This window comes from Helicoverpa zea, chromosome 1 (genome assembly GCF_022581195.2).
Source record: "Helicoverpa zea isolate HzStark_Cry1AcR chromosome 1, ilHelZeax1.1, whole genome shotgun sequence".
Classification (NCBI taxonomy): domain Eukaryota; kingdom Metazoa; phylum Arthropoda; class Insecta; order Lepidoptera; family Noctuidae; genus Helicoverpa; species Helicoverpa zea.
This window is the reverse complement of record NC_061452.1, coordinates 11,973,571-11,999,514: the sequence shown is the minus strand read 5'-3', so window position 1 is coordinate 11,999,514 and position 25,944 is coordinate 11,973,571. Positions and strand designations below refer to the sequence as shown.

The following is a 25,944-nucleotide window of genomic DNA, read 5'->3' as shown; positions in this document are numbered from 1 at the left end:
TAATTCTTGTAATTTCTTAATGAAATAGATGAGTTAAATTTATACTCAGCCAGTTAGAACATTTTATGGCTTTTATTAACGATCATAAAATTGCTGAGGAAATTGTGTATGAATGAGTTTCGTAAAGCAGAAACGGTATTGCATTTGGGAGCTATCTTTCACAATATTAGATTTGTTTTTTATAAGACTTTTTTTGTACCGGAGGCCTTCGGATGTGAGTAAATTTTTAGTCTAGGGCTTGTTAGGTGATTAAACCTGTTTACTCGACAAAAAGAAGACGAATTTAGATGTTAAGTCGAATAAAAGTTTTCTGTTTTAAGTGAACAACATTATTTGATTTAACATTTTGAAACGAAGGACGAAGGTATTTCTCACTCTTTCGCTTTCAAACCATTAAAGTCCATTTCACGAAAGGAGTCCCGCGGCAAATTCATCCTCATCCTCCGAGCCTTTTTCCCAACTATGTTGGGGTCGGCTTCCAGTCTAACCGGATGTAGCTGAGTACCAGTGCTTTACAAGAAGCGACTGCCTATCTGACCTCCTCAACCCAGTTACCTGGGCAACCCGATACCTCTTGGTTAGATTGGTGTCAGACTTACTGGCTTCTGACTACCCGTAACGACTGCCAAAGATGTTCAATGACAGCCGGGACCTACAGTTTAACGTGCCATCCGAAACACAGTAATTGGTGTCTAAGATATACTTAGAAAATACATACAAACTTAGAAAAGTTGCATTGGTACTTGCCTGACCTGGAATCGAACCTGCGCCCTTATACTCGAGAGGTTGGTTCTTTGCCCACTAGGCCACCACGACTCTCTTCCCGGAGAAAAAAAATATATATAGTTCCACAATTTCTTTTTTCTACTTTATATTTTTTTTAGGTTTTTTACTGAGCATAGACACTAGCGCTGCTCCTGCGGGACTTTTTTCGAGAAATGGACTTTACAACTTTTTTATTTAGTAACTTCATACATTTCACCTATTAACTTTTCCTAATCAACTTATTTCTTAACAAAATGAAGTTACCTATTAACTTTTCCTAATTTATTTCTTTTTTTGTTTCAGATTAACTCCAGTGAAGTGAAAACTAAAAAAATATATATTTTAAGTGTTAAATAATGTTTTAAATACCATAATAAATAAGTGTGATTAGTGCATACAATTGTGTGGATGTATCGTAATAGTGTATTGAGTGTGTGAGTGACATACAGGAGTCAAAATGATGACCTTATACAGAACCATTAAAGGGACCAGTACTACGAAGAGGAAGAAACGAGAAAGGTATGAGATGTTTTATTATTGTTCCCCTTGAACTTATTAATATCCGAACTGGCTTTCTTGGGAGATCACGGTGAGTTGCAATCATATAATAGATCACTGTTATTTTTTAAAATGTTCATACTATCAGGTGAGATACCTAGTGGTTAAGCGAGTGCCTTTAGATATTAAAAAAAAATGGAGGCTGTGAAAATTACAAATAGGCAAATACTTATTTTTTAAATTTTTCTGTCAAAGAATCCTACGACAAATTAGACCAGGTCCAGAAGGCAGTTAACAGAATAACAGCCTAATAAATACTTTGAAGACAGCTGAATGTTCAGTTCGTAGCTCTTAAATTTTCACATGGAAAAACCTAGAATTAGGTAACAACATCGTTCCTAACTGCTTGTAAAGGTCTAAACGAAATAAATGACTTCGACTTTAACAACATAAACACCAAAAGATGCTCATACTAACTACAAAAACTCCAATATTGCCGGCGTAGGCGCAGCACCGCGGCGCCACTACTCAACTAACGGGATCTTTCGGCATCGAGTGCAGCGTTTCACTTTTACTTACACTGACCGTTTGATGGATAGTTCGGCGCTCTGGCGGTAGATGGCGCTGGTTTAAAATTCTTAAATCCTGATACTTGTTACTTTTGATCGATTTTGCGAAGTTTGGATAAAAATTGGGAGTACTACTTTAAGTTACTCGGTTTTACTCGGTTATCTAATGGAACAGCAATGATAGTAAGTAGGTACATACCCAATTTCAATAGATTTTTCAAAAAAATAAAGCGATGGACCATCTCACCCCTTTTTAGGTAAAAATAAATTAAAAAAATCCCCTCGCTTCAGCATTTCAAAATTAGTCGTGCTATCAAAAAAAATATTTTTATTAAATATCTTCATTGATAACCCTTACTGTGTATAATATGCAGCATTCTAATATTTTATTTTACTTATCCAATAAAAAAGCCGACAGATCAATACCAATCACCCAGTTACAATATTGGTTATTAGCATTTTTTTCCTTCGTACCCAAAAGGTCAATAACATAATAGTGAAGATTATCTATTTAAGATCATAACTACAAACTGACAGACTGTTAACCAGCTTAATTATAAACACATAAACTATGTAACTCAATTAAGTTTTTGCGGGAAAGTAATTAGAATTTGTTTATTTTTTTATGAGTGATTATCATCTACTAAAACGCATCAGTCAAGGAAGTAACAAGACGAAGATTTGTGTATATTTATCTGCTAGCTTAAGATAATCTTGATGTGATGAGTCGCAGAATAGGCTGTAATTATAATACAATAAATAATACAAGAAAATTATTATCCTACTTACTTATAAAACACATATTATAAATGCGGCAGTAACTCTGTCTGTCTGGCTTTTATGCCAAGCTACTGAAATGGATACTAATTTGTCCACGTATAGCCTACATAGAGCTTGTTTTTATCTGGTCGCGGAAAGTGATTATAAATAAAATAATTATTAGTATGTGTAAATCAAGACAGTAGTTCTAGCAGACTATTCTATGCTGATCGCCTATGTGTTTTGATAAATTGTTATTTACTGCAATTATTTTTGATGATATATCTATAAGTCCTTGTCAATCGAACAATACTAACGTTTGAATCAACGAAACAAATTATCTTCAAGCTTACCCATACCCATTACATTTGGTAGTGACAGAGTTCAAGGTACGCACTAATTACTACAGCCTATAATTAATCGATTGTTGTGTTATTAGACGTTTCTATTGATAGGTATCGATTACAACATTCGATTATTTTGACGTATAGGAAATGGTTTGAAATATTATACACGTTATAAAAAAATCATCAATAGGTCAGACTATTCTTTTATGCATTGTCAGGAACTTTTTTCAAGATCAGGCTTTTTTAACCGACTTCAGAAAGGAGGTTCATAGTTTGATCTGCACGTTTAGCTGAACTGATTTTGATTTCAAGATTTCATTTGCAATTTTCAGCATATTATTTGTCACACTAAGCAAAAAGTGTTAAATATATTTTTAAAGTTTTTGATAAAAGGCTGATTGTATCGATATGCCGCATAGACCTTCAATAGTACAAGCATGATATAATTTGCGGATAATGACCCAAGCAAACAATCAAATAATAACCTAGTCATAGCCCCAAGAATTTCTTAAGCAAACCTCTTATATAAAAAATAAAATAAACAGAATTCTAGTACCAAATGACTCATCGAGCGCTGCCAAAAATTCCCAATTCTATCTTCTCGATTAGCATTCATCGAGTGCTCGAATCGAGTCATAAAATCGAAATGATCGAGTTAAATTGGGTTCTCGATGTTGTGCATGGTGAATCTCTGAGTAGAATGCAGGTAATAATTTACTGCAGTGCCTTGCAGTGTCAGTTGACGAATAAATGTCAACTTTGTCTTGATTGTTTGATTGCATTTTCAGACACTGTTGTTTTATAAACTACCTATTTGATATATCTGGTCCTTTTAGATATTTACTTCTTTAAAAAAATCTCGAAATTTATAATTATATTGGGTTTATTTTGTATTTATCTGATTCTTCTAACCTAATAGACAGACGTGTTGCTGAGGAGTTTGTTGCGTCACTTCTTTCCAGCAACAACACATAGGAAGTGGCGAAGGGTAGACGTTTTGGGGGCTGTCTTTTGTTTTTAAGGTTCTAAAGTGCTGTTTTATAAGCTTAATTTGAAAAAACGTTTTTGAGTTTAACTTTGTTTTTCTTTTCTAATTTGCCATTAGTGTCAAATAGAATGAATTGATGAGCTTTCGTAGTTCACGTGTTTAATATGGATTAGGATAAAAATACTTTTCCATTATTTTGTTTTTCTATGTGGTCTAAAATGTGCATTTATGTCAAAAGTACTGTTAAATAAAATTAATGCGGTCCTTTCAAACTAACGGGTTTTTTAGTGGGAATGTAATAACTAAATCGTAAATCTGAGACATATCAATTCTTACCAAAGGTGACATTATGAATACAAAACTCGTACGTTTTTGGCATGTAATTTACAAACATCGCGTTATGCCGACTCTTCATTATGTGGGAATATTAGTGACATCATCGTTACTTACATGTAGTGAATACTTAAGTAATTATATTATTAATGCGATGAGAATTTGTTACTGTTAACGTTAATTTTTTTTTAATTTAATTGAATTGACATCGATTTGGTATTTTGTTATATCATAAATGTTTAGATTTTCTTTGTTTGAGAAATATATGTTTAGATCTCCACTGCAGTTTATTGACAAAGCTTTTTATCACAATTTTAAGCTATTGCATAGCTTCTATCGCAAGCCTTGAGCGCGGGGACCAAATCCAGAAATTCCGTAACGAAAAAACCTCACGCTCCCCACTCCGACTCCATTTTCATCAAAATGTTCTACACAAAGTACTAGGCGACCATAACAAGTAAGAGCTTACCTGTAACCTGCTAAACATTCTAACTAGCGTTCTATGATTGGATCCGCCCACAAAAATGTACTAGGCGCTCATAACAACTAAAGAGCTTACCTGCAACCTACTGAACATTCTATCCAGAGTACTCCTATGCTTGGAGCCGCTGACAAACAGTTCGGGGCGTATCTTCACGAAGTGTGCCAGTTGTATGAGCAACATCGGCGGGTTGGCGGCGGCGTTGCTTTTTTTTGTTTATCGGTCACCACGCTCGAAAAGTGTAACTTGAATAAATATCAAAGAAAAAGAAATACTGCATAAATAAAATAAATAAATAATTATAATTGCATAAGTTAATACAAAGTGCTATGCAATAGCTTTTTTGATAGACTCATGATAACTCATTGAAAATTATAGAGCTATCAGTAAGGTAGAAATCATTGCCTAAGTACGTTGGTAAGGATAGTACTCTAAAAGATTGCTGAGGTTTTGATGTATAAAAGTGTCGATTTGTACTTTCGGAAGAGTTAATTCGAATCAATAGGTAACTTGTTTTTACCAGAGAATACATTCATATAACTTTGGGATCAACTTATCTCAACGACATTTTTTTTTCAGTATCTGTACTACGTGTTGCAATACAGTTCACAACGGCAGGCCCTTAACCAAACTAAACCAATCCTATTCTAAATTTAGCAACCGCCTTGTCATACCAAAACAACCAAGTAACCAAACATTTGACAGTTTTGCACTAAACAGCCAATTTAATACAGCAATATTAGTATTTTACACGTAACCGACGCCCACGTTATGAATATGGGTGCTTGTTAAGGTCGGGTACACGGTAACGGCTTTATCCATGAGAGGACTCCTATGTTTTTCGTAAATGATGTCACTGGTGGACCGTGTGTGGGGCACTTAATTTGACGTGTGAGATTTGTAGGTGTGTGAGTTTGCGAGCGTGTGGAGGTGATGTTGGATTATCATGGACTTGTATGGATCTACCAAAGGTCTCCCTCGTTCGACGGAGGCGAACATTATTTTAGAAAAGATTCTTAGAAGTTTTTTACCAGATCAGAAAAAATAAGCTTGATTTCCTTTTTGATAGAGATAGATGCACTATTCAAAAAAAAACGATGATATTATACCTACTTACTATAAAGCTATCAATTTTTTTTTACATTTTTATTTTCTCTTCCAAAAACAAGTCAGTTACAATAAATTATCAAAAACTGCATTTTAATAAAAGGCTACAAATATGTTTTGCGTTTTTTAAAGTACAGATGGAATAAAATTACAGAGCTAAAAAATTTTGGTACATAAGTATATCCACTCTATCCCAACGTCGCCCCACATCTACAGATTTATTATAAACACTTGAGCAACATGTCCATCTGCAGCGAACAACGACAAAGCAATAGGTTGCTTGTTGCAACTGCAGTTACCTGTAGCGTGGGCGATGCTACAGAGTCGCGATATGACGATATTTAACGATATCCGTGATAGTTCTAGAGGTGATAGTGTAAATAAGAGGTTTTTTTTTTGTGTCTGTGGAGAAAGGGCTACTAAATGTGTCTGCGGGTTTTACAGAATTATATTTAGCGATTTAGAACATCATTCTTGGTATAGGTGAAGCTAAACTATTATAAAACTAAGGTATTATACAGACGATTTTTTGCTTGTTTGTAAATTTTATTTTCACTGTAGAGAAGCTACACTATCTCTGAGTGAAATAGGCTATAGTTTATATCATGTTACGGAAAAAAGTTCTCCTGGGATTTGGGTGAAACTGCAGGTAACAGCCAGTATTGTGCAAGCCAACGCAAAAGATAAGTACTTTGGGCCTAAAGCGTTAAGTACCTAACCTTTTAAAAATGGAGTAGGTATACTTACGTTCCGATAACTAAATCAGTCAACTAATTCGTTAACGCTTTTAGCGCTAACAAAACAACTTTCAATTAGCAATAGGTACAACTTAAAGTAACCCACTTAACATAGTCCAAATAATATCGGCACAATCAAAGACGCATCTCCGTTGAATACCGAACTCACGATGCCAATAAGAAAAATATATGCTAGTCCTCACTTAGATCATTTAACTAATTGGATACGCCATTGTCGGGCCTTGCCCTCTTGAAAAAGGTACTATAGTAACACTTTTACTCGATCTGTGCTTGTGTACATCATATGTTGGACAATTTTGTCGTATGTGTTCTTAACCATGTGACCGATAATGCTTGTTTAATTATCACAATTTGTTTTATTGCATCGTCCGTCCTCGTCGTTAGATGAAAGAAGTCCACTGCTGAACACAAGTCTCCCCCAAGTTTGGCCATTTTGCTCGATCTCCAGCAACCTGCATCCACTGCCATCGTTGTCTCGTCCCACTTGCATAAATTGGTACCTAGGCTATTTTGCATAGACTTCATGGCGGCTTCAGTTGGTTAACTGCTCCAAGTCTAGTCCTAATGAACGCCCTACTTTGAACGCAATATAGCTATCTTTAAACAAATTTTTAATTGGCTTTAAGATAACAATCGGTAATTGAACAATAGTCGAGATAACGTGCTTAAGTGAGAATTTATGTTATAATGAAATTCTCTTATTTTTGTGACGCGGTTTTAGTAAAAGTGCTTATGTATTTTACTAATTGTGAATGTAGGTAGCTTGTTTGTCTAAAATGGTATTCGGGTTTTGTGATAACAGTGGTATGAAGAGACTATTGAACTGAGAGTGTTTTGTTTTTTTTTTGAACTGTAAAGGAATTTATTGAAATTATTGTGTGAATTTTAAGTAGGGGTGCACATGTGTAGTGTAAAAACTTTAGCTAGCCTTTGGTTCATCATGGTTAATGATTGACTTCACTGTCATATCCGCCTATCAAGTTAGCAGTTGAAAGTCCTTCAATTCCCTTATGATTGGTCAACAACATCTAATCTATTGTTCTAAGTTGAAAACCTAAAAGTTAGGGTCGGCTTCAAATGGTATACCTCTTATTCCTTTTCATCATCTCCCGAGCCTTGGGGTCGGCTTCCAGTCTAACCGGATTCAGCTGAGTACCAGTGATTTAAAAGAAGCGACTGCCTATCTGACCTCCTCATCCCAGTAACCCGGGCAATCTGTTACCCCTTGGTTAGACTGGCGTCAGACTTACTGGCTTCTGACTACCCGTAACGACTGCCAAGGATGGTTAATGACAGCCGGGACCTACAGTTTAACGTGCCATCCGTGACACAACCACCTCTTATTACTTTTCTTTCTGTTATTATTTTATTTAAAGTTATACTCGGTTTAACATTATCAGCATGCATCACACATCATCGGAATTCGTATCATGTCAACAAAGATCGGTCTTTAGAGGAATGTTTCACGAATTTTAATACAGTCCTTCTGTTTACATGGCCAGTCATTGACATTGATATTACTTGTATTAGGTAACGTGAGTTAAGGTAAAATACCTAAGGATATTTTAAGGTTTAAGGAAAAACTGTGATTTTTTTTGTGATTCATATTATGAATAGGTTTTTTTATTCTGTCGAGTCGTACAATCGTACTTACGTAAGTTTATAAATGAAAAAATAAAAATTTGTTATGTTAGAGATGTTTTCCTACATAGAGGCAGTTTATTATTGCAGATACTTCTTTTTTTCGTGAAATAAAGCCGTATCTCTGTGAGTTCAGTTGAAGGGAGTATTGTGCTCTGCGCCGAGGTAACTCTTTTTAAAAAGTCTTATAGACTTTTTAAACATTTAGTTTTGTTGTCTTAGCCGACAACAAAACTAAATGTCTATAAGACTTTAGGAAAAACAGGCTTGTAGTTAGTAGAGGGTTTTTCCCTCTGCTAACAGAAATGGTGAAGGGCGGGCGTTTTGGGGGCTGTCTTTTGTTTTTGACGTTCGAAAAGTGCTGATTTATCAGCCTAATTTAAATAAACGTTTTTGAGTTTTGAGTGGCTTAATGTTCATTGAACTTTTTCACATAACCACCTTAAAATCGAAATTCACTAAAAAAAGGCAAAACCAATACAAGTGTCATCATTCTTTGCATGACATAAGAATCCGTGACGGAATTCTTTGTGAATTCATTTGTATACCGACTTGAAAACGGTACGTATGCAAGATTTATGTGAGAAAATTATGTAATGCCTGCTTTAATGGGTTATGTATTTATGCTTTGTGAGTATCTCTATAACTGTAAGTATTTTATTTCTGTTTAAAAAAAATTAAGATGGACCCTCACATTTGCCCAAAGGGTTTGGAAGAGCTATTTATTGATAACTTTTTGCGATAATTCACAAAAAACAAAAAGATATATTTTTTTGAGCTTGATAAAAATAATTTGTATGTCACATTCGGATTAGTGACTAAATAAGTAATTGATATTTGTAGGTATGTTTTTCATTCTCGCAAAGCAAACAATTGTACCAAACTCAAATATTAGGTACTTATAAAACCACAGAGGTCCTCAAGTCCCTAAATTTATTTATTTATTTATTTATTTATTTATCAAAAAACACAGCTAATTTAATCTTCACAGGCACTTAGCCTAATACGACAAAATTAGTTACATTATCTAAATTTCAAATTTACATTATACATACGAAAACTAAACATAATATCACAAAAATAATACCACTACTGAAATTTTAAATACTAACAATACTATAGGTGGCTCTTGTGAACTCATTCAGCGAACAAGTAAACAAATCGACCCTACTCGACACTGCGTTGAGCGTGCGCAAGGCGCGCGTCAGCGGCGCTCGCTGCAGCAGGTTGGTGCGCGCGCTCGGCACCGCCAGCAGCTGCGGCCGCCGCCGCCTACTCACATACCCATCCGGCACGCACATGCGTAGCTCCGTAAGAATTGTGGAGTTAAATAATTTACCTCGCAATACTTTAAATAAATAAACAGCCAGTGCCACTTCCCGCCTAGTCTCCAGTTTGAAGTATCCCACCATACCCAACACAAATAATGTTGGGTATAGTAGAGGATAGCCGGGGTATACCTTGTATATTTTTAAATACAAAAATCGGGTGAATTTATTTTGTATCCTCTCAATCATGAATTTGTAATTGGCTTCACTTGGTCCCCATATCACTGCACAGTACTCGAGGTGAGATCTAACCAAGGCGTCATACAAAGCCTTGAGAGCCCCCATATTATTAAAGTCATTAGCTTGTCTCAAGATAAATCCCAAATTTCTAAATGCTTTCTTACTGACTTTAATAATATGACTTCTGAATTTTAAATCGGCCGCAAAATAGACACCAAGGTCTCTAACCTCCATCACTCTCTCCAAAGTTTCACCCTCTAACTTATAACAGTGGTGGTGTGGACTGCGCGCACGAGTGAAAGACATTACTGAACATTTGGAGACATTGAAATAAAGTCTGTTATCATGGCTCCTGGTTTATTAAATAAACCGCATCAGACGTCTGAAATGACATAACGAATGTTTAAAAATATCAGGGTCCAAAACCTTGCATCCGTTATCCGGAAATTCGTAAAAACCATCCCATAAGGAAAATTTTATCAAAAAATTTTGTCACTAAACAAATGACGGTGATTGTGGGTGCGACACATTCATTTGGTATTATCTAAATAAGAACCGTAAGATTATTATGTTTATTACCTACATGCAGAGTATTTTAGGACCTTCATCATGATAAAAAAATTTCAATGTTCTTTATCAATTTTGATTTTTTAGTCAGATTTTTTAGTATCAGTTTTGAAAAATCCAGTCTAGTAACTAAGGAAAAATCAACCGCATATTCAATGATATTTTGATAGCCAATTTATTTAGTCTAATACATATTAATTACTAGAGAGGTTGCTTGCGTGTTTAATGCTATTTGAAAAATTATTTCAGTGTTAGAAAGCCCATTTATCGGAAGCGTTAAAGTTAGTTCCTACTTGACGTGGGCGAAGAGTTCTGATCCTTTATTACACTACATGGAAATGATATGATAGAGATAATTTCGTTCCTAGGTGTAAAATAGTAGTATAAAAAATTTAGTACTGTGACTAAACCCTGTCAAAAGTCCAAGCACCTTATTTCAAACAGTTACAGTACTTATCTGGAAGCCATTGTATAGAATCGTCATTAAACTTTATGAAGCCTATTACAGCTCATCGATCATTGCCCTCTTTGTACACAAACCACGAAGGAAGAAAAATGGCGGATATACCATGAGGAAGGTAGCTTCTTGGAGGCCAAGCAACGCATGGTAGGCGTGATAGTTAAAAAAACCAAAAAGACGTTTGGGTTTCTTGTCAAATCAAAGCCAGTTTGTGGAATATTGATTTCGATTGATTGTTGAATTTTTTTGAAAATAATGAACGGGTTTCATAGAAGGTGTGTAACAGTGGAGCTAGTAATGTTCCTCGAACACCCACATTTTGGCGAACTACTTTCTTAGCAGATTTTGCGTTATGACATCTCCGTTGGTCATTTTGTTCTCCATGACACTAACAAACTATTATTATAGATAAAGACAGCTCGTATTATACAGTTTTTGTCATTGACAAAACTGTTACTGGTTATAGCTGCTTAGATGATGATTGATGGTTTTATAAGTTCTTATAGATAGATCAGTATTAAAAAAAAAGTTGCTGGTAAATGGTGATAATAACACTAGATAAACTTTTAATTTTCTATTGCTTTGTGGGAAATGGGAATACCTTCTGTCTGAAATAGTAAGTATTCTTTTCCCTTCATCTTCATTAATTCATTTTTAGAATAGCCTGGGAAAAGCCAATCTTAAATCGTTAACTAGCTTTCGGCAACATGTACCAATTGTATGAAGTTTCGTACCTTTCTTATATTTGTAAGCTTGTGAAAACTATAGCAATTTATCTCCCTAGTCGATCATAACATTATTATTCATTCACCACAAGCGAAATTGTAAAATATTGCCATCATCTTAGAAGCCGTTGAATAAGGTCCATGCACACGCTTCTGTCTTAATTAAGTCCAAAAATACTTTCTTAACTAAAATCTAAATGGACCTCTCTTAATCAGATCCTTTGCATCTTAATTCGTCAAGGACATTTTGGCGCCAAATGTAACGGAGAGCAAGTTTATTCAGTCACATCTCATTGTTTAAACATTTTTTGTACTAAGTAAAATTTTTGCTGATCTTGTCTCAGGGCGATGTCCATTTGTGCAAACTTTTTGCTCACACACATTAATATCATAACTTGGACTTTAAGAATATAAGATTAAGGTTCAATTTCCCGTTGTAAAATGTTAAGTGTATGCAAAATAGGGTTGTCAGTTTTCGGGTAGGTGTACCTAAAGTCAGCTGTTACGACAATCATGTTCATTTATCTCATAAGATGGAGTGGCTACTTGGTTCTTTCAGAGGTTTTTTTTGGTTATGCCTAACCCTGCGGTTTGAGACAACTTGACCGTTATATTGTGTGGTTTTTATGTATGTGTCACCAAATGTGTATTGTTAAATATGTTAGTTTTAATGAAGGCTAATGTGCTGTGTAAAAGATGGCTCGGCGCATGATGGTTGAAAACCAAATGTATTTTGCAAATGAAATCTTGAAATAAAGTGAAAAGAATGATGAGGTTTTGCATTCTTGAATAAAAGTTGTCATTTTTTAGGAAAAACACTATGACTGAAGTTTTATTTATTTTTTAACAATTTGCTACTGAATTTAAAAGCAACAATGTATTCGAACTCTGCGTTCAGGAATAATCTTAAGAAACAAACAAGGCGATATCAGTTAAAGCAAAAATTATGACACGTTCACAGCTCCGAGCGTAATCTACAAGACAATAAAAAATAATTCAGACAAATAAATAAATGTAAAACAAAATGATCTCAATAAATATAAGGCGGTGGTCTCACTTGCAACATTACACGTTATCACATACAAAAGTAATTTCAGATGACTTCTCCCTTAAAAATGGTAATGGGATTTACTATGGGTAACTTGCCATTAACACGCTTTATGGACAATAAAAGTGATAAACTTCAAAAGTAATGCGCAAAATAAACTTTTTGATGCACACTTTTTATTTAAAGACATTGTAAATCAAACCTGTGTAATCAAAACTCAACCTTATTCCCAACACTTTAGAGTTCAAAATCACATGTTGTAAATGAACCCTATAATTCTGTTGGAACCTTTCTCACTGACAGATATGGTATTTACACTGAAAGACAATAGCACTGATATTTATGTAAAGTAGGTGGAATGTTGCAAAGTTGATAGGAGTCAAATGTTATTTTCTACACCCCATAACCCTGGGATAAATACAGGGAATATTCTAGATTAATTTTTCTTTGTAACTAATTTAAGCTTAGCGGAGTGAGGTTTCTAATTTAAGGTTCAATGTGTGAAGTTTTATGGGGATGGTGGTGATAACGATTATGATGCGCTAAGTCGCGGCTTACATTATAAGACCTAAGTTCACCGACATAAATAAACGTCCGTTTATAGGGTTCTGTACCCAAAGGGTAAAATGGGACCCTATTGTTTTCGCTCCTCTGTCCGTCCGTCAGTCCGTCTGTCACCAGGCTATATCTCATGAACCGTGATAGTTAGAGAGTTGAAATTTTCACAGATGATCTATTTCTGTTTCCGCTATAACAACAAATACTGAAAACAGTAGTAGAATTAAATAAATATTTTGGGGGGCTCCCATGAACCAAACGTGATTATTTTGAACAATTTCTAAATAATGGTTTTCTTTCTTTCTTAATAGTTGTTTCAAGAAAACTGACGTCTATATCGTCGGTGTACTTGGGCCTAAATGGTTTGGATAAATTGACTCTAGTGTAATTTGTTTAATTTTAAGTTAAATAGTATTTAAGGTAAGATCAAAATTAGTGATACTGAGGGCATATCATCCCCTTATTATCTTGTAGGATACCCATGAAAAAGCTCGCTATGTTTTGCTATTACTTAAAGTTCTTGTTTTTGAAAACGATTGATGAAACTGTTTTTCTGTTGTGCTCTTGTAAGCACAACAGAAAAACAGTTTCATCAATCCCTAAAATAAAAAAAAAAAAAAACAGCAAGTTAAGTACATAATGACAAGTCAACATTTTGACATCGGATGAGGTTCGTGTGTGCTCCGGAAATACTTTAAATATTTTGTAAGGTCAACAAGATTTTTAGTAAACTTTTAAGACTCAGGTATCTCCTCGGAAGTTCTAGGAATTTAGGCAATTTGGAAAACACCCATGTTGTGTTCCCATGTTAGGATTTTATACTTAGATTTTTGTGCAAATGTCTGCCACACTTATTAAGTACTAGCTTCTGCCAGCGGTTTCACCCGCATCCCGTGGGAACTACTTCCCGTACCGGGATAAAAAGTAGCCTAAAGCCTTCCTCGATAGATGGGCTATCTATACTCCATTTACTATAGCATTAGACAGAAGTAAAAAAAGGCTCTTTTAGGAGTACAGTTTGCAATAAAAATACAATAAACACTATTACAGTCAAGATTGATGAGGAGTTAAATAAAACCATTTTAAATAACAGCTGTCACACTTAATTGTACTTATTTAAGCCATTTACGTTCTTAAATTACAAGTCCTTCATTTAATATTATTTATTTTTTAAATAAAATAATGTCGTGTCTATGTTTAAAATCTAAAAGAAGCAGGGGCAGATAGTGCTCGGAACGTTTTTTCATGTAACTATAACTCAACCAAATCTAAAATGTTACCTTGTCCCTTCCTAAATTGCGGCAGCACGTGTTTTTTAATTTTGTTGGTTTATAATGTCATCTATCTGCGACTGTCAATTTGACATATTGTTATTCACTTGTGGATACTTGTGAATGCTACGCCTTGTTTCGTTGTTATTGTTGAGTTTTCGTGGTTTAGTTGTTATTTGTTACTGTTTTTCTGTTTGTTATTGTTACTATATTAGTGTTACGTAATTTTGTGTTGTTCATACAAAGCAGTACATTTTGTTGAACTATGAACACGGACGATCTCGGTGCAGGCCCGAGTGGCTTGCAAGCGCAACATGTACGTACTGAAACTGCTAGTGACGCTGAGCAACGTCAACAGCCAAAACGACGTGGCCCCAAAATTGAACACGACGTTAAAATATTGTCTCCCAAGAAAAAGCGATCAAAGCAAACACCTCTTCATTCTGCAGAAAAAACAACAGTTTTAAATATTTATAAAGACATCAAGGGGTCCCAGTCAGAAAGTACTCCTGCTTATATGACGCAGTTAATTAATAAAACTGCAGAAATTGCAGGTAAAGATTGCAGGGATTTTATTATAATAAATAAATGTATTTGAAAATAGCATGCTTTGTGAGGATGAATAACATACACTATTAATCGTTTTACAGGCATATCTCGTGCAACAGTGTATAATATCCTCAAAGAGTACAATACAGAAGGTCGCCTGCAATCACCTCCTCCTCGCCAACGGAAATATTCAAAATCGGATGAATATGATGATATAATATTAAGTGGAATACGAAGGAAAATTCATTCTTTTTTCTTTGATAATGAATTACCGACATTGGATAAGATTCTGGAAGCCGTGAATAGTGATGAGTCTCTACCCGATTTTAAAAGAAGCTCTTTATATAATTTAATCAAAAACAAATTAAAATTTACATATATTAAAAGAAGTAGAAGAAGTGCCCTAATCGACAGACAGGAGATTGTATTATGGAGGGTGAAATATCTCCATGAAATTAAGAGATTAAGGAATGAAGGAAAAAAAATATATTATTTAGATGAGACTTGGCTAAATGAAGATATAGTGCTGCTAATATTTGTGAAGTCTGGAAGAAGGGGGTTTTACATAACTCGGTAAATAGCTAACCAAGTTATGTAAAACCTCCTTTATGCTAAACAATATAGTGAAATATTATTAGTTCAACATACGTTGAATTAATATTATGTTTACATCTACAATTTTAAACCTCCAGGACACACAAAAAGCAAAGTATGGCAAGACAGTACTGTTAAGTCTTCAAAGGAAGCACACCGAGCAGGCTTATCAACTGGTTTAAAGAACCCAACTGGAAAAGGAAAACGGCTTATCATTGGCCATATTGGTAAAACTTTTTTTATTATTAATTTATTAACAAAGCATTTTAATAAAATGAGCACTCCATTTTCGGTCACTAAAAACTGGTTAAGTCTTAATACTTTCCCTAGGAGTAAGATCTTTATGCTTTTAGAATCATCTGTTCAAGTACATTAATGCTGCAATTAATTTCGGTGGCTATTTAAAGGTTAAAATCTATTTCCAGCGATCAAGTATTCTATGCCACCAGTACTTAATTATTGATTTGTTTTTATTTCATTTCACAGGATCAACAGATGGGTTTTTAATGAATGGTGAATTAATATTTGAAGCCAAAAAGGGAGATGGAGACTACCATTCTGAAATGGATGCACACAATTTTGAAAAGTGGTTCAGTTTAATATTATCCAAAATCGAGAATGGTTCAGTTATTGTTATGGATAATGCGCCTTATCATTCAAGAAAAGTGGAGAAGCTGCCAACTACAGCCACACGAAAGGCAGCTATTCAGGAATGGCTGAAAAACAAAAATATTCCTTTTGAGGAAAAAGACCTTAGGGCCACTTTATTAGAGAAAGTGAAACATGTAAAACATTTGTACCAAAAGTTTGTTGTAGATGACATGGCTAAAGAAAAGAACGTATTAGTGTTGCGCCTTCCACCTTACCACTGCGAGCTCAACCCAATCGAACTAATATGGGCTCAAATGAAGGGATATGTAGCACAAAACAATAAAAGTTTTAAATTAAAGGAAGTGCAGCAGTTGCTCCCTCAAGCACTCGCAAATATAACTGCAGAAAAATGGCAATCTTGCATTGCCCATACAATTAAAGAAGAGGAAAGATTTTGCCAACTTGATGGTATAATGGATGAAGTTGTAGAAAGGTTTATTATTAACGTTGGTGAATCTTCATCATCATCAGAGGATGATGAATAAAGAGTTCATATTTATATCTATCACATCGATTATATCATTAGGGTGGCAAAACCTTTTCTCTTATTTAATACCCTGCAATAAATCTCACACTTTTGTCTTTGGAAAATGTTATAATAGTTGGTATTTAACTTGCTAAACGATTATAGATAAAATTATTACTTTTGTTACCGCCTATGTCAGCATACATAAATTAACTGATGGTAGCAGTGACTAAATTGTTAAGTATGTTTTGTGTCTTATTTACTTGGTTTGTTTTAATCATGATAGGTATGGATTATGATGAAGTTGTTTTTAATAAACTGATTGCAACTATTTTTTTTATTTCATGTGTCTATCCAAGCATCGTAACGAGTAGATAGATAGATAGAATGCACTTTGCCGTACATAGAAGTCATACACTGGCACTAAAATCACACACATTATCTGTTAAAATTGTTCGAACTTGACTTCAAAATAAAAGGTTTCGTACTCCTGCCTCTGCGAGCCTCTTTTTTCTAATGTTATAATAAATGGACTATAACACTGAATGAAACAAATCGGACCAGTAGTTACTGAGATTAGCGCGTTCAAACAAACAAACAAACTCTTCAGCTTTATAATATTAGTATAGATTACACAAGTAATCACAATCCTACTGATTATTAGTAGGTACATAAGAAAGTATATACATAGATATACTGATTGTAGTAAGCCAGTACATAAGAAAGTTTATAGATTAGAGAAGATAAGGAATTGCATCATAGGAGTACATAAGGGGAGTACATAAGGAAATTTTGGTACTTATGAGCCTTTTATTTAATTTACTTTTATACCTGATAAGTCACCTAAACCACCATTTCTCAAAGGATGACTATATAATGAAGGACAACACTAAAATACATCCAACCCATTCGAATGGCTCCAAATATTCAAGGCAAAGATCTCTTGAGTACAATTCTAGTAAGGACCGTACTATCGTCGATGTACATAAGTACAATTATTTAAGTCTACATACACAATGAATGGTCTTTATAGACTGTGTAAATGTCACCTGTGTGGAATTTGAACCCTGAACCCATTGTTGAGATGTGATATCGATCATGTGTCTTGTGACTAATATGTTCGGACCTTCTTGGTGAATTAGTGCTGAGAACCTATTTGGTATTGGCTGTTTAATAGGGCATTAGTGGTTTTTGGTTCTAGGTAATGTAGGTTAAATATTTTTACGGGAAATTATATTATATTTATTGGGACTGTAGAGACTTTAAACATTCTTAGAAATAGTGATAATTTATTTAATTACCTAGGTATCATAGTCAAATAGTCAAACAAATTAGATTTTTACGTTTCGTTGGACCCTAAGAAGTTTTAGCTGTGGTCTACCTTATTATTCGTTATTATCAACATAGCATAACTATGTCTTCTCATACCTAGTTTCAAAAAGCTCTGGAAAGTCCTTGTAGTCCGATCAAGCCAAAATTAATTTCAATTGCATTTCGTCTTTTAACAATTGTGATTGTTTTACAATTGCAATATGATATATGAAACAGATACCACAGCACATAAGTAGACACCATTAGATTGCAAAAAAGTATAATTGAGTACACTACAACAACCCATTTAGACGCTCATAAAGAACTAAAAGAACGCATTAAAACTACATGAGCACTAAAATTAAAATCTATCATGAAAAGAAATAATGGACTTAAACAGCAGCTATTCAATGTTTTGTAATTCGCAATAAACTATTCAACCAACTCTATATAGGGCAAATAAGTCCTACTTAACACACTAGTTACAAAATCCAATCTTAGTACTTTAGTAATAAAGTTCATTTTCATTTGTTTCAGGTAAGCATCGTTTGAGAAAGATCGTGAGTTATGATTTCATTACAGATCGGCGCGTGCGCCGGTTTAAAGTATCTTGCGACATGGATAACACCCCTAAGATAAAGTATGTGCTGAATGTTAAGCAACCAAGTTATGAGGTCAAATTGTTTTTTTTTTGTCTATGATAACAATGGTCTTTTTAATTGAGTTTGTATGTTGGTAGTTGTTGTCTATGGTCTAGGATAATGGTCTGATTTTTATCTGTTTGTATCTTTTGTGACCTTTGTGTTGTGTTATTGACCAGTAGTTTGTTGCGATGTATGTATTTTGAATTAGGAACACGCTTTATGCAACTGAATATTTTCAGTCTTTAAATATTTAATGTTTTCAAGCTGAGGAAGGTCCGTTTTTTTAACTATGTAAGCAAATGTGATTTTACTGAAATAAGGAAATATTTAGGATCGAATTTTGTTGTTAAATGTCTTATTAGTTCCAAAAGAATAAAAGAGAGGTCTAGTAAATAGATACTTGAAATACAGTGTGTAACTTGTATTTACCACCATGCTAGTCCCATAGATCACAGTCATAAGGCTCGCCATTCATTATAAGATAGACAAAATGATACTCAAAGTGGCGTATATCTGAATGGGACACCTATTAATCTCAGCTTGCAACAAACAGGACGGCTATTGTTTCTTTACGAAGCCGAAACCAACAAATCAATTTAAAGTATTTACATCTGAAGTCATTACACACTGGCACGCCAGTAAACCGCGCCAGTAGACGGGCGAGTGGACGGGCGAGTGCACTAAATCACTGGCTGGATAGTGTTACGAGCCGTTCGAGTGTAAACTAATGTATGTAACAGTAAGTTATAATTGATAGTTACGGTGTTCGGAATTAGATCTGGTTTGTGGTTAGATTTTGACAGTACGTGCATTGTTGATGCCCCTTAGGTAAATTAATACATTCTTGGTATGTTACTTACTCACCACAAAACAAACAGTTCAAATTCAGCGATTCTATGAACACTGAAAATACTGAAAAAGAAAACAACTGCTGCAGAAGAGGAAATTTTATTTACAAAATTACAACATTACGCAGTTCTTATTTCAGTATGATATACTATTGCTTACAAAATTGTCAGTAGTCTTTAAATTTCCATTCTATCATGCAGAATATGCTAAACATGACCCAGAAGATGGAAGCCCACAGAACCATTTAACAACGACTACCTCAATATATTTCACCAACAATGCCAGCTCAGACTTGAATAGCCGCACTTGCTCCCGTAGGATATCACATCGCTACATTGTGTCCAAAATGCCCATAAATTAAATGTACGCAAATAAATTCACTTTATTTATTGTGAGACGGAGAGTCCAACTGACAGATTGCGGGAGGATGAACACATCTTGTAATTGTATACTGTGCGTGGAGGTCCCGAATTGACAATATAATAGAACGGACTGGGGATACGGACTGAGAAACTGACTTGAGGGTAGCATACTTAGCCTACGTTGGGTGAAGGATGTGACGACATGGCTGATACAAAAAATATTTTTAAGAGTTATTTTTTGAAATTAAAATGTATTTTGCTTCTGTTATTACACAGTGACGTTTAAATTATATTTTTGGTTATTTTAGAATTGAATTTTTAAATGGTTTTTAGCGTGGTGAATTGTGACGTCACTCTGGTCCGTAGCATAAGCTAATTGTGTTTCACGTTTATTCATCTATTTATATCTTTTCAAGAGGGGCATTTTCGTAGCGACGGTTAATATTTCTAGTGTATAGTATATCTGGCCGACGACAGTACATTGAGTTTTGTTTTCTGTTCCCTGGGTGGCACGAGCGCTTCAATTTATTTCCGAACTTCCAGATAAAAAGTATTTAAAGTAGGTAATGTGGAATAAATTTTGATTATTTTTACTTATTCCCTGCCTTTTGTGGCTTAATATTTTTGTTGATCAAAATGCATGTGAAATTCAATGGTAATGATATTTTCCATATTAGATGGATGTTGTTTGTTTGTTGTTTTGTTCGTTTAACAGACAAGTTGTTTTTACCCGACTGTGCTAAAAGGAAGGTTATGTTTTGAACCTGATATCATTAATTTCTGATATTGTCTAATCCTTAGAAACAAAGAACGTCGTCTCGTTTCTATGTATTTTTTTTTTGTTTAATGTTTTAAAAAATTTTTGCTCAAAATCGTGTATTCACAGTAGTTGCAGTAAATTTTATTCAGCAGAAATTCTTTTCAACTGCTATTAATTTTTCAACTGACCCATATCTTTCATGCGGGCACCCAATAACTCTGTAAACGCAAACCATTGTCCATCAGCGATATATATACATTCAATGAGTGAGCTAGTGACAACTGGATGCGCCATTATTGTGTGCGCTCGTATTGAACTGCCTGCGAGCGCACTTTGAAGTCCCGTGTTAACACCGCGAGGGTCTGCAAAGCGTTAACATATTTGTGCCCCTTCCAGTAAGATTGATATAGTTGTTGATTTTGCTGTTCTTTTCGTATTGGAGTTGTTGTTTAATTTACGATGGATTTTAAAGCTTTTTTTTTTTGTTGGACTTTGCGAGTAGAGTAAGACTGGAAGCCGACCGACCCCAACATAGTTGGGAAAAGGCTCGGAGGATGATGTACTTTGCGCATAGAGGTACATTTTAGTGGGCGGGTACTTGTGCACAGAATTGAAGGAATCAATTGTACTAACTTTAATAAAATATGTTGTTAGCCAAGTTGCATAGTAACAAAGTTCTAAATAAACCAAGAAAGTAACATGGCGCCTGAAAACTTACTCTCACATAAATCGAAGCCTTCCGCATACCTGAACACAGAAACATCAGGCTATAACATACTTCAAATCCTAAAGGGCGCATTCCCCACCCTTACTATAAGTCCACGTCTACACCCACTCTAGGGTGCCACATGGTAAGTAACATCCATCACGGCCTACACTCCGGGACAATACGCGTTCGCCCCACCGCTGCCCCATAAATATGAGATACGTCATCATACACCCGGGGCGCGTCCGAAACGCGCGCGATCCTCGATACCGTTTATAATGTAATAAATAACGCGATATGTGGACTCAGACACCTACTTACTTACGTGTGACTTGTCGATTGATAGTGCTGTAGCTGTCTATAAAGTTCGACTCGATGTGTGCTCGGTTTGTTTAAGGTTGTAGTGATTTGTTGGAGTAATAAGTAGGTACATATTGAGAATAAGTTAGTGTCTGATTTTAAACTTTTTTTGAATAAAAGGTTTATTTATATTGTCACCACACATCTAATAATAATAAAATCAGATTAATGTGGAATTAAATATGTGGAAAAAAAAGTCATACAATTATTTTTCATTTTTCGAGAAATTAAATCGAACTCATGAGGATCGATATTCGACAGAAGACAGCGTTTTCTATTTTAAATATCAATTTATTTTCCTCGTAATATCGAAATAATGAATTATTCAAAGATGGTATGTATTTTAAACAAGTTTTTCAGGCAGACTTAATCAATCCTATTCGTACAAATAATAATTATTTATAATGAAGAATGCCATGACTGGCGCCAGTTACTTTTTTAAATTTAATTTTCAGTTCAATCACTTGAAATCTTCCAATTTTTTGTCATCAGTCTGAAAGTTCATTGATTTTAGTTTCAGTTTTTATAAAAACTTTGCAAAAAGTATTTAGTCATGCTATCTCAGTGCCGTTATCAGTTATTTTTAAAATAATAAAAAAAAAACTTTGGCAACATAATTACACGTCTTATTATGTAGTTCCAATTCATCGAAGTCATTTGTCACTTCCATTCTTTCCGATGCTGGTAAAGAATATCTGCCTCGGTCAACAAAAACATACTTATGTTACGCCACTTCCATTTTAAATAACAATAAAATTGGTTGAATAAAAAGTGACCCATCATCATGTGATATTTAATTTTGTGAAACTAGAAATTTTCCAGTGGTTTCACCCGCGTCCCGAGGAACTTCTTCTCGTACCCTGACAAAATGTAGCCTTGTTACTCGGGAATAAAGTAGCGTGTTAACAGGTTATTCTTTACTTAACCCAACTTATAAATAGGTACCACTTTTTGCTAGGATGCTCTCTACGTTCAAATTTTTGATAAAAGTAATCGCTTTTTATTATTTTGTCCCCACACAACTGCTGTGATTTGTCAAGCTGTCAAAATTCCTCATCGAATTTTGACGTCACCAATTTCCCGTGACGTGATATAAGTATGTTTTATTTAAAACTCCGGTACTGTCAAATTAATCAACGCATTTGACAGTGAGCTGGTCGGAGTCACGAAGTTAAGGGTGGCTGTATTTATTATGAAACGGAATTAAGCCGGCGATAAATACTCGAAGTACCGTAATCTTGTTACTGTATCATTAGAGTACGATTACTGGTCACGGTATGTTTTGTTTGGCACGTAAATCTGTATTGATAGATGGAATTTACTCTGCTGATATTTTGAGGTTTATTATGTCAGAAATGTGCCTAATCATGGATAATATTTTGGTGATTATTGTTTTCCTGTCTTAAAATGATTCCATTTCATAAAAAAGAAGTAATAGGTTTCTAGAAACGTCTCTCGTGTCGAAAAAAAAAAACAGTTTAAAATTAAGATGTGAAAATTATGAAAAGGGTCTTAAAGTCAAATCATTTATTTCACTTAGGCCTTTACAAGCACTTATGAACGTCAAAATTATAACTAAGTTTGATTCTAGTTGCCCATAGGCAACTCTAGGTCTGAAGCTTCAGTACAGCCCGTTTCAAGAAAACGTATTTTTTTACTTGGCAACTCTCTAAGGCACCTTTAAATCTTCCAACCTGTCACAGCCTACCTAATATTGACAATAAAATTTACAGCTTAAAAACACTTTCAATTGACATTACAATAACCATACCACCAATCCCCAAAAAACAAAAGAACTCACACACACCGTTCGAATTCGGGCTCATTCAGATACTGTTACGTTCCCGGGAACACCGCGGGATTTACGACTAGTCTCGCGGGATCGTACATCGAACCCCGGGTGGTATGGCACAGTTACACTTTGACCGACATCGGGATTACGGTACTTAAGGTACTTATAAATATTTTTGCCGACCTGTTTTTTGTGGTGGTGTAATGAATGGGTGATATTGAAGCTGTATTAAACGTTAATGATTGGGCATTGGATTGCAATCCAAAATATGCATGGTTAGATGTATGCAAGGACGGGTGTTCTTAAAACACACGCTTGGAAAAACAATGTTCGTGTTTTTCCGCTTTTCCCCCAAAATGTAACAGGCGTGATAAAGATCCCTGAAATGTGCAAAAGTAACAAAACTTCCCCAAAAATATGAACCAAGTAACTTCTTTTTGATTGACTGATCTCTCTCGGTCCTGTCGGATTGCCGTCCCATCAGAAAATGGGTGTAAGAGAATAGAGAGCGTACCTGTGTCAAAAATTTGTCAATTCGTGTCAAATATGTATAGGAGTTGTTAATAATATTCGGTCGGGATAACATTAGATTTACCTTTGTTCAAGTCTGCTTGAACTGTACTTTACCTGAATTTCGGCTAATTTCGTCTTGATTAAACACCTCATTACGATGTCAAAATACGCTAGACAAGGGAAACGCCTTCCAACTCTTGGCGCCTACACTTGCGCCACTGTCATGTGATTTGGATGTTAATTAAGAAGACTTGCAATAAGTAGGAAAAGTTCAGAATAATTGACGTTCAAACGGCGCCGCTTGATACGCAATACGTGTTTGGCACCAAACCAAACTGCAATCTATTCATGAGGAAAAACATCTAACACTATTTGCTTGGTATTTAAGGTCTTGCTTTGAATAGTGAATTTGGTTATGTAGAGTTTAGAGTATCAGGTTTATATGTAAGTTATATTTTGTTTATACATATCGGGTGTGTCGTTCATAATCACATTAAATGAAATGCGTTAATATACTGGTTAATATATGTCGATTAACACAAAGAAAAAAGAAAAATACGTAAAAATAAAAAAATGCATTTTTCAAACAAAGTAAATAGAATAAAAATGTGCGAAAATTAGGACACCATATAGAAGTCAGTCATTACAAACAGCTGAAATTCTCCCTTGAAAACTGACAGCTGTCAACTGATCAAAACATTCGATACTCCTAACTTTATCTCTGCTTTACACATGATGTTGTAAATTATGAAAACGAAAAATGAGAACTGTGGCTAAACCACTGAATGGATTAGGTTATTTTTTTTACAATTCGCTATAGAATATCATGAAGTACATGTGATAGAATTTAATGTGATTATGAACGACACACCCGATATATAGCGATGATTTCACTAAAATTTAGTTCTGTAATAGTAATTAGTTATTTATATGTACATAAGAACCTAATGTTAATGTAATCTTAATAAATTGCAATGCCTTAACGGGCAACTAAGTTCTAAGTACGTACCTAGTTATAAGATCCTTTGCCACTTAGTTGCGAACTAAAAAAAATAAAGATTTTGAATTTGAACATTTTTAATTGAATATACATTATTTTTTGTCTTATCCACACACACCGGTAGTAATAAGGATCATAGTCTGATTAATAGCTTTGATTAGAATTCTCAAAATTCGTCTTTAATTTGTTCTCCATTTATTTTTCTATATCAAACCATTTTATATATTATTTACTGTTACTGTTACAGCCTTTTTTATCGTCCCACTGCTGGGCTGCGGCCTCCTCTCACACGGAGAAGGATTGAGCATTAATCACCACGCTTGCTCAATGCGGGTTGGTGATTTCAGACTTTATAGTCCAGGTTTCCTCAAGATGTTTTCCTTCACCTTTTTATCAGTCATTGGTGTCTAAGTATACTTAGAAAGTACATACAAACTTAGAAAAGTTGCATTGGTACTTGCCTGACCCTGGAATCGAACCCACACCCTCATACTCGAAAGGTTGGTTCTTTACCCACTAGGCCACCACGAGTGATATATTGTGTTTATATATTATTTGTGTGCATGTAAATATAGCAGAATTCAGCATTTTAAACTTTAAGTAATCAATAAGGACATCAATATTATTGTTTTAAAATACCATCTAAAAATAGCCAGAGCTACCGTACCTTGCTTGCCTTCGATAACGGTAACCGGCGAAATAATATCACAACGACTCACAAAACACCGCGCCGGTAACCGAATACTACATTTCCTTATAAATAAACAAATAAACTTTTCTACCACATTAGCTTTATCACCACCATCATCTATTTTCAACCTTACATGTAACTAAGTAGAGGTGATCTTGACTGCATTATCAAGATGGTTAAGATATATCCGAAAAGTCCTGACACCTACGTTTGGGAGCCATTTCTTATTTGTCTTGTACATTAAGTTTTTGAACAATGAACCGTTAAGCATACAATAAAATTCCTCTGTATTTGCTTGCCTAATATGTGCGAG

General features: G+C 34.7%; 2 protein-coding genes across 3 annotated transcripts in view; both read left to right on the top strand.

Annotated features, from left to right (window-relative positions):
* The first annotated feature begins 1,151 nt into the window (after positions 1–1,151).
* LOC124630432 overlaps positions 1,152–25,944 on the top strand; it is a 148,727-nt gene continuing 123,934 nt past the window's right edge. Inside the window, exon 1 of the mRNA XM_047164354.1 lies at positions 1,152–1,284. Coding sequence (XP_047020310.1) covers positions 1,223–1,284 — 62 coding nt within the window. The 5' untranslated portion in view covers positions 1,152–1,222. The remainder of the gene's footprint in view (positions 1,285–25,944) is intronic.
* On the top strand, positions 14,152–16,916 carry LOC124630462. 2 transcript variants are annotated; one of them, XR_006984431.1, is made up of 3 exons: positions 14,152–15,505; positions 15,625–15,753; positions 16,013–16,079. XR_006984431.1 is itself a non-coding variant. In XM_047164381.1 (2 exons), exon 2 carries the CDS (start codon positions 16,033–16,035, stop codon positions 16,660–16,662), a length of 630 nt encoding a protein of 209 aa, XP_047020337.1. In that variant the 5' UTR covers positions 15,521–15,753; positions 16,013–16,032; the 3' UTR covers positions 16,663–16,916. The 2 variants fall into 2 exon arrangements, 1 of the variants encoding a protein (XP_047020337.1); XM_047164381.1 differs by lacking the exon at positions 14,152–15,505 and having other exon boundaries at positions 15,521–15,753; positions 16,013–16,916.